Genomic DNA, 16,565 nt, shown 5'->3' on the forward strand with positions numbered 1-16,565 from the left:
ATTAACTGGGTATATGAAATAAAAGCAGTGCATGGAAAGAATACCTTCAGGACTGTTCTTCAATAGGTGGCAAGTTTCTGGGACCCAGTCTGAGGGTCCAGAGCTTTGCTTCTCTCAGGCCCATACAATGGAGGGGTCCTTCATGAAACAGCTTTTCTGCCTTCCCTCGTATCTGACTGGGAAGGTTTTCAGCAAACCAGGAGGTCATATAGATATGACTGATGCTGGCTTTGTTGCCTCAAAACAGATTTATATGTAGTTATGTAATTTGGGGGGGGGGGGGGGGAGGGAAGATGCCTATTTGTATGTAATTAGAAGGAGCCAGATATGACTGACATTATTTTGTGTATGTAGGTAATTTCAGTACAACTGGAAAGACACAGGTGAAGACCATGGATGATTGCTTTTATTCCTTCTCTGCAGCGCCAGATTATGGCTGTATAGTCTGAGGGAAAGAGGCACTACCAAAGACCTGCCAAGGAGGGCAGGACATCTTTGATATCTCACTTTGCAATAATCCTCAGAGATTTATTTTCTCCCACAGGCATAATTCTAGAACTGATGAGAAAGCATTTGTTCTCACAGAAATGTTATAAAAATTCACATTTCATTCAGTTTTCCCACAATCCTTTCTTTCTCTTTTCCTTCCACTAGTAATAATAACATTTTCCATTTGTGGTTTGTTAGGTGATTTTGTCTGTTTGCTTGTTTGTTTAAAGAACAACTACATATATTTATATATGTAAGCAGAGAGAGAGAGAAAGATAAAACATGTAGAAGGTAAAGATTTATCTTCATCATCCTGAAGAACCACACTGTGGCTGTGGGGTGTGAGTATTGCCTGTCTGCAGAAATTTTTTTAAATGTAAAATCATGATATAAAAAAGAACTCAACAGAGTGATGTGTACACTGGGACTGAGCTTCTCTGAGTCCCCCCAACATGGGAAAAAGACAAAGTGTCAATATTTCATTTGGTCAAAGGGTTTGTTTCTTTGCAGAAAAGTACCTGATTTTTAAAAAAGTGCTGCTGACTGTAACTGGAATCTTCATATAGGCAGAAAAAGGCAGAAAATCCACTGTGTGGGAGGAGATCTTAGATTTTAATTTAGTTTCAGAGTTGTCTATTCTATGTAAGACTGAAGGACAGTGGCCCAGCACTGAAGTGCTACACCACTGTGTTTACAAATGCTTCCAGCTTGGTCACCTTCAGAAACACCTCTCTTTTAAAGTCTAGCCTTTACCACAAGATTTTGAGCGGCTTCACGTGTCTGACCCCTTAGATTTTAACTTTTTATTGTAACGCAAGTCAATTTTATGATTGTTGGCAAAGTAAAAGAAGTGATTCGCTTCTACCAGTTCTTCTGACAAAAAGCAGGATGTTTTGGGCTTCTTTACAGCATTGTCACAGAATGTGTTATCATTGCCTTTTTTCTTTTGTGTGTGTGTGTGTGTGTGTGGAAAAGGATGAAAAATTATGAAAAATAGCCCATTACCCTCTCTTTTAGTTTCTGCTAGTTTTAGTGATTTTTTAAGTTAGATGTGTAATTGGTGGTGGCGTGGAACACTATGGGTTGCTGCTGCAAGGGAACAATTTACACAGTTGACTTGCAGGTTTGAGTAATTGTATTTGACATGAATGGCTCCTGTCAGAAACCATATGAGATGTGGCCTACTAGAATACAGACCAATCTGAAAAACTGTAGAAGATGTGCCCCTTGATATCTCGTCTTATTCTCTATGTCCCACTTTCATATCTTTTTTTGATGAGTAGTAATTAACCAAAGCAATTAAGCTGATAAGCCATGAAGGCGCAGATGTTTCATTTGTGGAGCAGAGCCTTTCTAATGTTGTCTCGGTTATAGATATTTACTGTATTTTAATGTCTTATGATCTAAATCAGGGAGCAGGAAGCTGTTACACTAAACTTGTATGCAATATTTTCCTCTGGGAAAGAATGACTTTTCTAATCCACACTGCTAGAGGCTGATTTAGTTCATTGATTCACAACACACTGAGTAATGCTGACGGCTGAGTCTCTAGATAATAATGGAAAACTTTTTTTTTAGAACCATGAATTACTGCTGATTTCATATTTAGTGCATGATGCAAATTCATCCTGAATTATTTGCCAAGTGTGATGATCCTGCTCTGAACCAGATATACAGCAGTATAGTGTGTGCAGCTGTTACACATAAGTATGGTCAATGAATACAGTTCTGCTTTCAATTGTACTTTTGCAAATCAGAAGCAACCTTGCTGAATTCAGCAAAATTGCTAAAATGTATGTGAGTGAGATTGGCCCAGAACTTGTCTCAATTAGAAAAGAATGAAATATAAGATAGGAGGGGAAATTTTGGCCAGTGATACTGTTTGCCTTAAAAGTTCAGGCTACATAAAGAAGGATGCTGACTGACAGCTGAAGTAGTACGGGTTTAGGTTTCTTACCCTTTGGTACAGATCAGCTCAGTATATTTTGAAAATATGCTTATATGCAAAAATGGCAATCTGAATGTACTGATAAAGTTACATCTCTGAGGGATACCAGTTCTCACATTGTATTTGATTAATTAGCCCTATCAATTTAGACCAGCACCTTCAACTTTCGATCATTACAGTCATACATTAGTTTACTATAAGGACTTCAGCATAAGGACTTTAAAAACATGAATATTCCACCAAGATTTAATACATATGCAAACTCTCATTTTATATAAACACATGCACCTCATCAACAGGAAAAATTGCCTCACAATAGCAAGATGCAATATTACATTCATTCTTACTGTATGTTTGTCTTTGACTGTGATAACGTTGGTGTCTTACCAAAGAAATATGCCCTAAAGTTCACATAGCTTCTATGCCCAGCTCATTTTGTGGGTTTATCATCTACAATATACATCTGCTATGATCTAGCTATTCCGAAACATTGAGTGTGTGCAGCAAGTCCTTATGAGACAGGAAGTTTGTTTCTACATGATAATTTCTGGTTTCTCAGAAACTGACTGAGATTTGGGAATAAAAGATCTAAAGTGATTAAGGCTGAAGACAAATGCACTCTGATTTTTAAGGAAGTGAAACAAGACTGCTTGTAACAGCAAAAGCTATTTGAGCTAAAGAGAACTATTTCCTATATATGCAAAATTATGTTTTAACAGGTAATTAGAACTTCAGCCCTTGAGGATGAGAAGATCTAAAATCAGATTAAATCTGAAATCAAATGTGCAGATATATCATAGAATAATTTGGGCTGGAAGACACCTTAAAAATCATCTAGTTCCAATACCCCTTCCACTAGACCAAGTTGGTCAAAGCCCCATCCAGCCTGGCCTTGAACATTTCTAAGGATGGAGCACCAACAACCTGTTCCATTGTCTCACCGCCCTCACAGTAAAGAACTTCTTCCTAATATCTAGTCTAAATCTACCCTTTTTCAGTGTAAAGCATCCCCCTTGTCCTGTCACTACACACCCTTGTAAAAAACCCCTCTCCAGATTTCCTGTAGTCCCGCTTTAGGTACTGGAAGACTGCTCTAAAGTCTCCCCAGAACAAGTCTTCTTAAAAAATCCATTTTTTTTTATGAAAAACCCATATTTAAAAAAAGAAAACCCATAAATATTTGCCAGATGATGGTAATTTTTGGATGATAAATTTTGGAAAAATGCTTGATTCTAGATTTTACAAACCAACTTGCAAAGGCTCAGTATTTCCACATTTGAAAACATTCCTTAAAAAAAAAAAGAAAAATATATATATCATTTGTAACACTAATAGAAAATTGTTTCTTTGGGAGATGAGATATATTATTTTCCATATTAGCATTAGTTATGGTGGCAGGAATCTTTTTCACTGAGACAGGAGGTTATAAAATTTATTGAGTGCAGAGTCATTTAACTGGTAAACAAGATTAGCTAGCAGTCTCTCTGAAGAGACTGGTGTTGATGTGAAGCGTTCATGAGCCTTTGTCATTCTCAGAACAAAGTCTTTGGGAACAGTACTTCTTCTGAGTACTTTATGAACCCTCAATTTATAATCAGAGGCTCTTTAGAAGAAATCCCATAGCAAGGCTGGAGTATCAAGGATCATGGTGGAGGGCACTGAAGAAGGGTACTGAAGCAGGCCAAGCTTACAGACTATGGTGTTCCCCATTACCTCCTTATCCATCCTCTGCTGACTTCAATTCAGAAATCAATATAGAATAACACAGAGAATGCAGTATTAATTATCTAACTGGCTTGCTGTCAGAAAGATAAAAATTGGAGTGGGTGTTAGACTGAGCGTGGCAATAAGCTTACTTCTGGATTGCCCCTGAGTATTAGAAAACTGTGTCAACTGGCCTGATCAGCTTTCCACAGTCATTTATCTTCCTTGAGAAATTAAGAGGCCTCGCAAGTTCTCACTTCTCTTTCTGAGGAATGGATCAAGGCTTATGAGTCAAGTGTTCTAGAGTAGGACAAATGCATGTCAAAGCAAAATGTGCAGCAATGTAAAGGAAAGTACTGAGCATAGATTTATTTTTTTTTCAGGTAGAGCAACTAATTCATATTTTAAAATAACATTATTAAAATTAAAGGCTAGAGAGCTAGAGTACAGCCTATTTCCATGCAACACAAGAACTGCAAGAAGCACAAATAACATATACATCCATTTCACAAACATAATTCTTAACTTTGCTGCCCGAAGATGACAATAAGCCGCACGAAATGTTCTATGAGTTGCATCGTTACAGCTCTTGTTTACCCGCTGTTACCTAGCTGTTTTAAAAATACTAAGAGTCACACTTTTTGATCAAAGATAGTACAGATTCAGCAAGTAAGGAATTCAGTTCAATCTAAACATCAGACTTGCAAAACTGGCTTTCCCTTTTTTGAGTCCACAGATACCTGTAAGCCCCTTTTGGTGTTTGAGCAAAGCTTGTGGCATAAGCCATAGGACTGAGTCAATACAGAGTGATTAAATGCAAGCTGACTTGCTCAGTACTCATTACAGCAGGTCTTAAGTACTTTACCTCCTCACAAAGGAGAAAAACAAAGAGTTTGTAGCATAGGCAGTCCCAGAAAGGAGGCTGCTGGTAGAATGGACACTACTGATGGAAAGAGACATAGTAAATTATAAAGGTGCAAGTTTGCACACTCTGGTATAGTTAAATAATTAGTTTTCCCAGAGTCTATGTTTATCACTTTAACACAGAACAAAACTCCTAGCAGTATTTTCCAATTAAAATATTTGGTTTGGGTATCTCCTTCAAGTATGTCCAAGGACTTTCAGTTCTGAAAGAAAATAGGCTGATTCTTTAGGGGATACATATATCCCTTTATTTAAGGTGCATTAACTGTACATGTCCAAAAGGAACAGGAGTCCCAGTCTTGCCCCCCAAAATTCTGTAGGCAAGATTTCCTTTGAGTTACAACAATAGAGTTCAGGGCCCCAAAACAAAGTAGGAATGAATAATTTTTTAAATTATTTTAACTATTTTTAATTATTTTAACAGATTCTCTGCAGTAACAGTCTGCTAGAATCAACAGACTACTGGCTGCAGAATCAGAGGACACCATGCCAAATTGGCTTTCTGGAAGACAAGTCAGAAAGCAACTGTGCCTCAGTAAGTACTCACACCTCCTCTGGGGAAAAGTCTATTGAGAGTTATTTGGGTATGGTGTGGGGCCGATTACAGTACATGTTAACTTAAAGTCAGTGACTAAGTAATACTGAAATTATAGCAATCTATCTCTATTTTCTGTAATTTCTAGCTTTCTGTTAAAAGCAAACCTATAAAGCAAAAATACATGCAGATTTCTATACAGAGCGCATTAGTAAAGATTATTGGTTTCCCCACATTTGGCCTTCAGACTTTGTGGCCCTCCTTACTTTTTTACATTCATAATCTCAACTAACAAGAGAGAAAAATAAGCCAAAGAGAAAATTAGTCCAAACCGTAACTTGTTAAGAGGCAAGTTGGAAAAAGCAGATGTTTTAAAGCCTGCTCAACATTCTTGAAGGCAGAGAGACACAATTAAAGAGAAAACTCTTTCCATATTAGATGAGGAGAAGCAGCTAAAGAACTCAAACAGAATTATTTTACATCTGAAATAAAATTTTAATTTCACTGTTGTGGGTTATAATGCAATTAAGAACAGCTTTTAGTTAAGAGCATACATGAAGAAATAGGAGTTATTTTGCTTCATGTACTGTCTACATGAAACTGGATGGAGTAGTTTTTTATTTGATGAAGGACTTGGGAGAGCAGATCCTTACTCAGAAACTCATTTGATTGATAATTCCTGGCCCCAGCTGAGCCAACAAGTACTTCAGAAGAGAGCAGTTTTATCTCAGGCAAGATGTTCCCAGCACTGCTTGTGCTGTGCACAACCTAAGAACTGAAGGCTCTCATGGAGTCTGCTGGGATTCCCTCAAGGACATGAACATTTCAGTTGTAGCTGATGAACCCTGACGCCTGCTGTCAAGAAACTGAATCTCCATCCCATGGTGGTGATGACTGGAACCTGTGTGTCTTGCCTGGGGGTGAGGCAGCATGCTTGAGAACAGCAGGAGCGAAACAGTCTAACTGCTGCAGTTAAAAGTTGGGAATATGGCCAAAGGTTATAGTGCTCAGTGCACTGTCATGCTGTCCACTGCACTGTTTCCACAAGACAAAGTGACCATAATACACAATCTAATCAGAGTGTGCTAGTAAGCAACTATACAAGGTATAAGCTGAAAAACTAAACAGACCCCTGTGTGTCTGTGTCTGTTTTGAATGCTGGGTTAAACAAGGAAGGGGATATTAAGGAGTAATGTTTGATGTACTATTTTCCTAAATTCCAAAAACTAGACAGCAGTTTCCTGTTCTTTGACCATTCACTCTCAAAAGAGTCACAATATTAGAAACATATTGTTCAACTGCAGCTGAAATGCTGTCACTTGAACAGTATCCTGAATACACTCTCAACCAGAATGGGATCACCACTATCCTTGTTTGATACAAGGAAAAGATTGCTTTTAATGCAAAAACACTGACCACAGTCACTTGGTTTTCCTGTTTAGCTAGCTGCTTCATACACACTTTTTCTCATGAAAGCACAGATAAGGTTTTATCTAGCGCTGGTCAGTCCCCATGTAGGGAAAATAAGCATTACTCTTACCATTCTGCAGATGTGAGAGAAGAGGTAAAAGTAGAGAAATTACTTTTCATTAGAATCCCAAAAAGAGATTCTGAGAAGAGAGGTTTCAGCAAGTCACAGACCCAAATCCCATATGTGTTGAATGCCTACAATTTTCCCTGGCAAATTTATGCAAGGTGAAAATTTTCTCTTAATCCCCTCTTTGTTTAAGAAAAGACAAAGGCAACAAAGATCTTTCCTACAGGTAAAGGTGCTTCTTGAAGCTTTCAGTTCCCTCACAGTTCTTAATGACATTCTAAATTACAAGACCCTGACCGCTTTCTCACATGGGAGAAATAATAGGATATGCTTTGAAACAGGGATCAGCCAAGTTGTCTCCCATTGCCTACTCCTTGCGTGTGCATATAGGACAGGCAGCTTTCCCTGTATAGCTTTCCGAACACAGTGCCAAATCTACACACACAAAAACTTTTGCAATCTTCAAAGCAAAATTTTGTACCTAGTTGTTTCTGCAATTTACGGTTACCACTACAGAAGAAAAGAGATTATGTTGAAAGAATTTTGTATTAATGAGATTGAAGTGGAAGGTACAATAAAGCATTGACTTAGAAGCAATGAATTAAATATTATTTGGAACATTGCTGTTCAAATCAAGAGAATTTTGGTGGCCTGAAAGCTTAGTTCTTGATCTGTCCATGGAAATTATGCTTCTGCATTACTGTTAAATAGTTACTCATAAACTGTTACAAGCATAACTGAAGTTTTGTTCGTATTCCTTGTTAATTTCTTCTGAGCAGTAGTACAGTACAGAATTTTTATTTTGATGCCTAAAAGGTTGCACAACTAATGTAAATGCAAGCAGTAAATTAGGAAACTTTGAAATTGGTCATTAAAGATGATATGTGGTAAGAGTGTAAACACTTCCACCCCACCTCACCCCAACCACCACTGAATCGCTCACCTCACCTTAGGTACATGGGTGGTTCATTTGGCTATGCACAGTACATGAGCAAACCAGGAACACAGAATAATTAACTGTGCAAGGATTAAGCATTAGTTCAGTATCATACTCAGAATGACCAAAACATTTCATTCTGAGTCCTTTCCAATAAGTGAGACTAAATGAGCAGAACTGCAGGAATGAGGGAGTAAGAAGGATGTGAACATGGAATAGTTTCACCAGCTTCTCAATTAGCAGGCAAACCAGACTTCCCTTAGCAGAAAATATGTTTTATCTTCTCTTTCATGTGTAAGACTTATAAATTGCTGTTGCTAATGGTGCCAGGGATGTTTTAATAAAACCGCCTCTGAAAGTCGTCATCAGGTTTGCAGAAGGAAAAGAGAAATCTCAAATGTACTATATCATTAACAGTTGCTTTTCCCAGAGATAGTTGGTAATACATTTAGCTACAGTGTTCAGTTTTCATTTGGAAGAGTTCATGTTTAGTTATAAGGGGTCTAATCTTACTGTAACTATAAATGCAAGAAGACCATATGAACATAGCTTTCATAAATGTTATATTCATTATGTCCCGTTACAGATTAGCACAGTTTGTACAAGTAAAAATAAACTCACAGTTGTCCTACATATGCTCACCAAATACACTGACATCAATTTATTAAAACACTAAGCATTTAACTCAATTATAGCAAACTACTTTTCAAAGAAGCTTTTTTTTTTTTTTTAAGCAGAATGGGCATTTTGGTATGTGTAAGAGGCCATTAATTTCCAAGCTAATTAATGAAAATTTAGCCATTATTATATGAAAATAATAAATTGTATCAGAGGAACAAACAGGATTTCACATTTGCTTAAGTTTGGAATCTCCTGAGCTCTGAAATTTGTTATTTCAAAATCTGGTTTGAAAATTACCCCACCATAATAGAAGGAATACTAGTGTGATCATATTTAACCCAGTGTTTCTGATCATCTGCAAAGATGAACAATAGAAATCATATGGAGAAATAATAGTGAGATGTAGTGTCTGTTCTCCATTTTTATGACAATTTAGCGGTAGGTTGATGAGTTGTCTTTGACAAGAAGTGTTATATATATAAGGTGTATGATGTGAACAGAGTTTGAAAGATTGTCTTCTCCTGACTTTGTTTTTCTGCTTTTGGTACATGATATTTTTGTCCAGTTCTGTGCTTATATTTAGGAAATCAGATTAGATACACTGAGGTTGAGTCCAGGGGGATAGGGTTAACCTGATTATTAGGGCTTTCTACAGAGAGGAGTCAGAAAAAGTCAGCTGAAAGATTTCTGTGTTCTTGAAGTGAAGGCTCAGTGTGAGAGAATGAAGGTAAATCCCAGGTAGCGGTGCTGTTTGTTTTCATTTATGTATTGGAATGAAATGTCCTACCAGCTCTCTTTAAAATGTCCCTGGGTTGAAGTGTGCTACCCTTCTTTTTTCAGTAGAGCCTATCTCATTTTGCCATGCTCTTGGCTTAAAGTTTAAATGCCCTCAAAGAACTTCAGTGACGTTATGTGTATTTTTCCTCCTCAGAGACTAATTGCTAACATTAAGCTTAGTTCAATTAACAATGATAGCTTAGCAGCAGTTTACTGCTGTACATTAAATACATAATTTGATGCTAATATAATTAGATACAAATTTTAAAGCTAGTTTAATTATGGAAGTTTTATTTGTTGCCACTGAATGAGAACTTAATCAAAATCCACCTAATAAAATAAAATACATGGATTCATGAGACATAATCATTCATAACCTACACATAATCACTTATAAATGTAATTAAAATATCTGTAATGTGAAATTATTATAACCCTATGGAGAGACCTTATAAATGTCATTTCACATAAATATATATACCTTTGTCCACTCCACTATTGCCAAATATCTTTCTCTGGGCATTCATCAAATGTTCCCTGCTTTGACCATGCTTTTAATCAAACCTGATTTAAAAATAAAAAGCCTAGAGGTACTTTGTCTTTACTTCCTAGATCTGATTATTTCATTACCAGTGCTGAATATTTGTAGTTGACTTATGTTAGTACAAGTTAAGAAATTTAAATTCTTCCTAAATCATAGAATCATAGAATAGTTAGGATGGAAAGGAACTTAAGATCATTAAGTTCCAACCCCCCTGCCATGGGCAGGAACACCTCACACTAAACCATATCACCCAAGGCCTTGTCCAACCTGGTCTTGAACACTGCCAGGGATGGAGCATTCACAACCTCCCTGGGCAACACATTCCAGTGCCTCACCACCCTAACAGGAAAGAATTTCCTTCTTATATCCAATCTAAATTTCCCCTGTTAAAGTTTTAACCCGTTACCCCTTGTCCTATCACTACAGTCCCAGCATCCCTATAGGCCCCCTTCAGATACTGGAAGGCTGCTATGAGGTCTCCACGCAGCCTTCTCTTCTCCAGGCTGAACAGCCCAAAAATGACATGATTTATAGTTTATTCTAGCATTGGATTCTCCTAAAGTGCAAAGTTTTAATCTTGCACACAGAAAAGTAATTTATGATTCTTCTTAGCACTTTCTAGGATTTGATTTTTTTCTTTTTGATGCCTGTGCAGTAAACATGATTAAGGTGATATTGCCACAGTGCTAGACATGTATCTTAATCATCTTTAGGAATTTTTGATGTAAAGAGTTATTTAGAAAATAAGTAGGATACAAACCAAACCAGACAAAAAAAAAAAAAAAAGTTCATATTAGTCCTGCAAGACATTTGGCATTTATTTATTTACCTCATGATACACAAATCATGACAGTAAATTTTCCAGAAATTCTCTGGATTTTCAGAGTCTGGGCCAGCAGCAGATAGAAAAGCCATTAGAAATTCTATTTGCACTGAATAAATATCTTCTTCCAAAATGGACTGAGCTTCCAATAATCTCCCTACAAAATGTGACATCATGCCCTTTCCCTCTTCACATAACTGTTGTGTCCCAGCACAGAGGCTGGGAAGCAAGCCTTCCTGCTCCACACAACCTTACAAGGAATTGCACTTGAGAGCCACTGATCTAGGAAAATACACCCTTCTCTTCCCAGGCAGTGTGTGTCGTTGTGATGGGTAATGGCTTTTCCAGACTGGCAGAAATGCTGAAAACATTTTTGTCAAGTAGCCTGGAGAAGCAGAGACACAAACTTTACGCCATTAAATGGCAGTGATAGGTAGGGAAGGGGGAAAAAATCTCTACTTTTAAATTAAAACAAAGCAGTAAAAACCAGTGCTCGTTTCTTACTTAGCAGCAAGATACCAGTTTTTAAAGAATCAGGATGTCAAGGACTCCAAAGCTCATTTTAAAATAATTTTATGCCTCCTTAGAGCTGAAAAGCAAAAGAAGAAATAAATATGTCTTCTCAGGCAGATGGGTGAGAAAACAGTTTCAACAGAGTTTAAAGATTTGAATCATTCTTGAAATAGTCCAGCAACTTTGCTGCTTCCAAGTACTCCTACTCTGTAACAACATAAATGCTTACACCAGAATATTCCACACAATTATACGTATAATGTAGGCTATACGCATAGACATACACAGTTGTATATTGGTTAGATCCAGGCCAAAGGAGCACATGGCCAGAGTAGAGGGAAAGGGAAAGGACAGCAGCCCAAACTTTGACAAAATTCAGTCTAGTTAAAGTACCTTCTCATTTAATTGTTGGCAGGTTTTGTCTGACTCCATGCTATTTGCATTTTTTCTCCAAGTGGTCTGATGAGTGCTGATGGTAGTACAAAGGAAAGTAGAAGACAACATAACTAGGGAAGTGGAGATGTTGGAGACAGTAACCAGCCACTCTGTGCTCTTAGGCCACATGGAAGAACCCTCATCCATTGAAAGAATGGAAGGAAGAAGGAGGGATAATTGCATCTTAGGGTTGTTTAATAGTTAGTTGGGTACAGAACATACCCAGTCTAGGAGTCAGAAACTGGCTTCTCAAGGAAAGGAAGCAATGCTTATATTAGTGAGAGGTGGCAAGGCTGTTTTCTTGGTGGGAAATAAAATATTGTTAAGAAAGCAAACAGGTGATGTAATTAGGGATCACATATTCTATGGTCTGTTTACTGAGATAAAGGATGTCATTTTGTCATCATAGCAGCTGGATTTTTAGAACTGGCGGGTTACCTTGCTACTACACAGCTTTGCTATCCTAAGCAGGTACCTAAGCATTGCTAATTTCATTGCAGTTTAGCCATCGGGCCTTTAACAGGTTCAGGAAGAGGTTAAGGATGCCATTATGCACTAATTTAACCTCGTCCAAATCAGGGCTTCTGTGGTTTTACCTCCGCTTCTATCCCCTACTTCATCTTTTTCCCTGCCCTGGCATTTGCACGGAGATTTAGTAAGTCAATTCAGAAAGAAAACTAACTATGAAATTAAGAAATTAGTTTTTCTGGCCAATTCTTTCTTGAATCATATCACCATATTGTCACAGCCAAATGCCAGTGCTCACTCAAGTGATAGAACAAAAACATCCAGGAAACAGCTCTCACAAATTAATTCAAACTGAATGATAACATATGCAGAAAGGGAAAATCCTTGGCAACTTATATTTTAAGCAGAAAAAAAAGAGAGAGCAGTTTTCAGTTGAATTAAGGTGGATTATGAGTGGTTTTCATTCATTTCTTCACCTAAGTATTTTTAAAGATTTGGTGCTACATATCTTTATATGTTTATGTGCAAATATACAAATTTATATTTTACATCAGTCTTTGATACTACAACTACTTCTAGGTAACTCTCTAACAGTAGTGCAGACTCTGGATCAGGGTGTTGAAATCTAAGCACCGTGACATTGTGTATCTCTTAGTCAGGGTCCCTACCTCCAGTGTGTTCTCCAGAGTCTCCAGCGAGTGAAAGCATACCTTACTGAAGGGTGGAGTGTGAGTCTTACATGAGTTCATAATGGAGACTATGTCTTCACAGGATTGGTAGAAGTCTGTTAACAAGGTTCTTAATACAGCCAACTATGGAAGTGCAATCTTGAATCCCAAAAGAGGGGTTTCTGGGGGGTGGTTGTTTTTCATAAAATCAAAACCATATGCATGTTCCTGAATAATGACCATACACAGCTGAAACAACCGTTTTGTTTTATTATGTTTCAATGAAGTTTTACATTTCCTAGTAAACATGGCAAAGTCCTATTTGCCTGCATAAAATAGACAGACCTATATACTAAGATGTTTGCTGTCCCTCACAAGGTTGCATGCATGCCCTCAACAGTATGTCATATAAATAGGGGATTACAAGAGTATTTATTTCACCTTTCACTCAGTAATTACTCAACCATCTTCAAGAACAGTATTGTCTCTTTCAGAAATCAAAATCTATCCATTGATTTCCAGATCTAAGCCATAATTACTAGAAGTATTTTTAGTTTTAAGTCCCATCTTCCTATTCAGCCTGACGATACCTTAATTGTATCCTGACAAGGAGCAGGAATCAACAGCTGCAGGCTAAATTGTGGCACTGAGTCTTAGTCCTTTCTCAGGCGTGCGTGGGTGTTCATGCTACTGTGGTAAGGAATTGTACCTTCCTGAGAGCCCCTCTCTTGCTTGCACAAAGAAATAACCCTCCTCTTCACCAAGTACTTCCTGCCTTATGGAGCCCAGTGCTGGCAAACTGAGCACTAGCCTAAAAGACCACTGAAAGGAGTACTTGTGTAATCTGTAAAATGTGTTTCTTTTTTTGCTTTTGTAGATACTTGGTTCTGAAAAATATATCTTCACATATGAGCTAATATTAAGGGAGAAATTAAATATACCCTTAAAGGGTTGTATTTCCACATTTTCAGTACCATACATGTATTTTATACAGCATCTGAAAGCTGCCTCGTGAATTTTGTGGCAGGAAAGACTGGTAATAGATTTTCTTCCCTTTCCTTCTAACTTCAGACTTGAACACTCTTTACGCTTCTGTCTAGATCTGCCACCTCCTTTCATGTCCCTCTGCGATACTCATACAGCAGAATTTTCCTATCTGTATTTAAGAGAACAGGATGCTTAGCCTCACTCTGACTAAGCTATAAATAAACACCAGGAGGACCAAGTGTGGTATTGCAGCTGTATCCTCTTAAGCATTTCACACTAGCATATTCTCAGTGCCTCCATGGTCTGCTTTATCAAGAAACTGGGTTCTTTTGGTTCCTCTGGAGTGGACATCTATAACTACTTTCTGCTCTTATAACCACAGGCTCCCTCTAACATGAATTGCAATGTGAGGCTTATAGAAATTTTACAGGCCACCAGAGAAAGCAGATGGTGCATGTGGCATAAATATTTATTGGCATATTTTCTTTAAGTCATAAATGACAACTAATTACATCAAACCCAAAGGAATAAGCCTTAATGGGAAGAAAATATTCACAGTTGGTTTTGAAGCAACCGATTATGAAGAGATGGGATGATCCATTAATGCAGTCCAACTACTGAGATAGGGATAGTCATTAAAATATCAAGAACAATCCACCAAGTCTTTTGAGATATGCACCTTCTGAATAGGAATTTGGGCTAAATTTCATGTACATTGCTGCTAAAAATGCTGGAGAGAAAGCAGTATAACACATCCTTCTGACAACATATGCTGTGTACTTAAAAAAAGAATTGGGGCTGGACTGGGGAGACACTGGAAAGTGACCTCAGGACCTTATTTAGGTCAACTTGGGTGACTCATAGAAGATAGTTTATAGCAGGTTGTCTGCTTTTGGAAACACTGCCTTAGGGTTTGCAAGGAGAGCAGTTGAAAACCTCATCTGCATGTTAGATAGCAGTTGTGCAGCTCATGGGAGATATTTTTACATAAATCTGAAAGGAGCAGTTTGATTTTTGTGGTCAAGGGGGGGGGAAAGGGGGAAAATATCTACTCACAGCTAGAGGGAAATTGTCAATCACTAATCACGTAAAGCAGTGTACAACAAAAGGAAGACCCAGACTTGGCTTCAAGTTGATGTTTCCTTATCCTGCCCTACATTCTGCAGAAGTTCTGGGCAGAGAAACTGTCAGTAGCATGACTTGATCCTACTTCGACAAGGAAGGATATTTTTGATGGTCTGCAGTAGCTTCACTTGGTGACATGAGAAAGGTACCACTGAATAGCTGAGGGGTACCTGTCACAAAGCCTTTTGAATTAGATTACGGTGTGGAATGTGTGCGATGAGCTGCTTCATACTCTGGGACAATTTATAATTTTGCGGTTGTAAATTCTCCTACCTGTGTAATACTACTGCCTCACACTTCCATTCATGTACATCCTTTTGCAAGCAGCGACATGGTATATCCAGTACTTTCAAACCCATGTTTTTATTTCTACATTTCTCAGCTGGTTCCTCTGCCAGAATCATTTTGGCAAGCGTGGAAATTAATGCGAGACAAGCATTGCATCCAAATGTTAATGGATAATTATCTCTGTTTTCCAGAAGATGCTTTTTTATTCTGAGTCACTATCAGGGTATTCCAAACACCCGATAAAAGACGTATTCCAACTCAAGACCTTCTTTAACCATTTAAATGTAAAAGATCAAATTGTACTGTGTAGAGGAGGGAGCTGCATCTTTTATACCATTTGCAGTCTTCTACCTTTCACAAAGTTAAGCTATGCATATTGGTTATAACTGTTAAGGACTCCAAAAAAGAAGTGATGGTAGCCAGTGTCAGGGAAATAAGTCGCCAAAATTTAGTCAGTGGAGGAAAGGAATTTGTAATCTAAAAGCAAATAACTGCAACATAAAAGCAACAACTGGTAATTTTCAGTTTCCTTATTTCCTTTGAAATAGCTCAGGTCTCCACAAAAAGGAGATGTCAATCCTTATAACACATACTCCCTCAATAGGCATTTATCTCTATGCTCAGGGAAGGGAAACACTTGGAAATTACCTCATTATGTTCTTCCATCCCATGACAACACATCAATTCAATAGCAAGGCAGGAAAAAAAAATCATGCCTGCTTCTACCCAGAGGTGGTACCCAGAGGTGGATTAATAGGAGGCTAAATAACAGTAAATGACCAAAAAAATAAAATAGTGGGAGAACACTCTATAGAATATGACCTGACACTTGCCATATTTCAGCTAGCAGTTTGTGAACAGGTGAGATCTCTCTCTCCCCCCAAAACCACAGGAAAGTGTCTTTTCCTTTACATGCTTTTTGATGTAGGTGTCACAAGTCCCACTGCTCTGAGTGAAGACATTATGAAGCAGCACAGTACAAAACGAGAAGGAAGCTGAATGAAGATCACACATTAGGCATTCTGAAACTGTATGCAGAAGAAAGCCGCACACACACACACACTCCTACTTCAGATAATCCTCATTTCCTCTTAATTAGAGGGTCTGTGACTGCACAGTTATATATTTAAACAGATGAGAAATTTGTGAGTGGGCCCAAGTTAGTGCAAAGACCATCTGCCCCCCAGGCAGCCTGTCTAACTGCTTCTGTTCCAGTTCAGTCTGCTGATGGCTGCAACAGTA

At 37.9% G+C, this 16,565-nt stretch overlaps 1 protein-coding gene across 5 annotated transcripts in view; it reads left to right on the top strand.

Moving 5' to 3' along the window:
- SPHKAP (SPHK1 interactor, AKAP domain containing) overlaps positions 1-16,565 on the top strand; it is a 69,169-nt gene that overhangs the window by 19,317 nt on the left and 33,287 nt on the right. For all 5 annotated transcript variants that reach the window (XR_009743261.1, XM_061452975.1, XM_061452973.1 and 2 more), the window contains exon 3: positions 5,490-5,600. Coding sequence is in view for 4 of the 5 variants with exons in the window: in XM_061452975.1 (XP_061308959.1) it covers positions 5,490-5,600 (111 nt within the window). In the remaining variant the exon portion in view is untranslated. The remainder of the gene's footprint in view (positions 1-5,489; positions 5,601-16,565) is intronic.

Source organism: Pezoporus flaviventris, unplaced genomic scaffold (genome assembly GCF_033815535.1).
Source record: "Pezoporus flaviventris isolate CSIRO_AGI_PZ_B2104156 unplaced genomic scaffold, CSIRO_AGI_Pfla_v1 ptg000013l, whole genome shotgun sequence".
Classification (NCBI taxonomy): domain Eukaryota; kingdom Metazoa; phylum Chordata; class Aves; order Psittaciformes; family Psittacidae; genus Pezoporus; species Pezoporus flaviventris.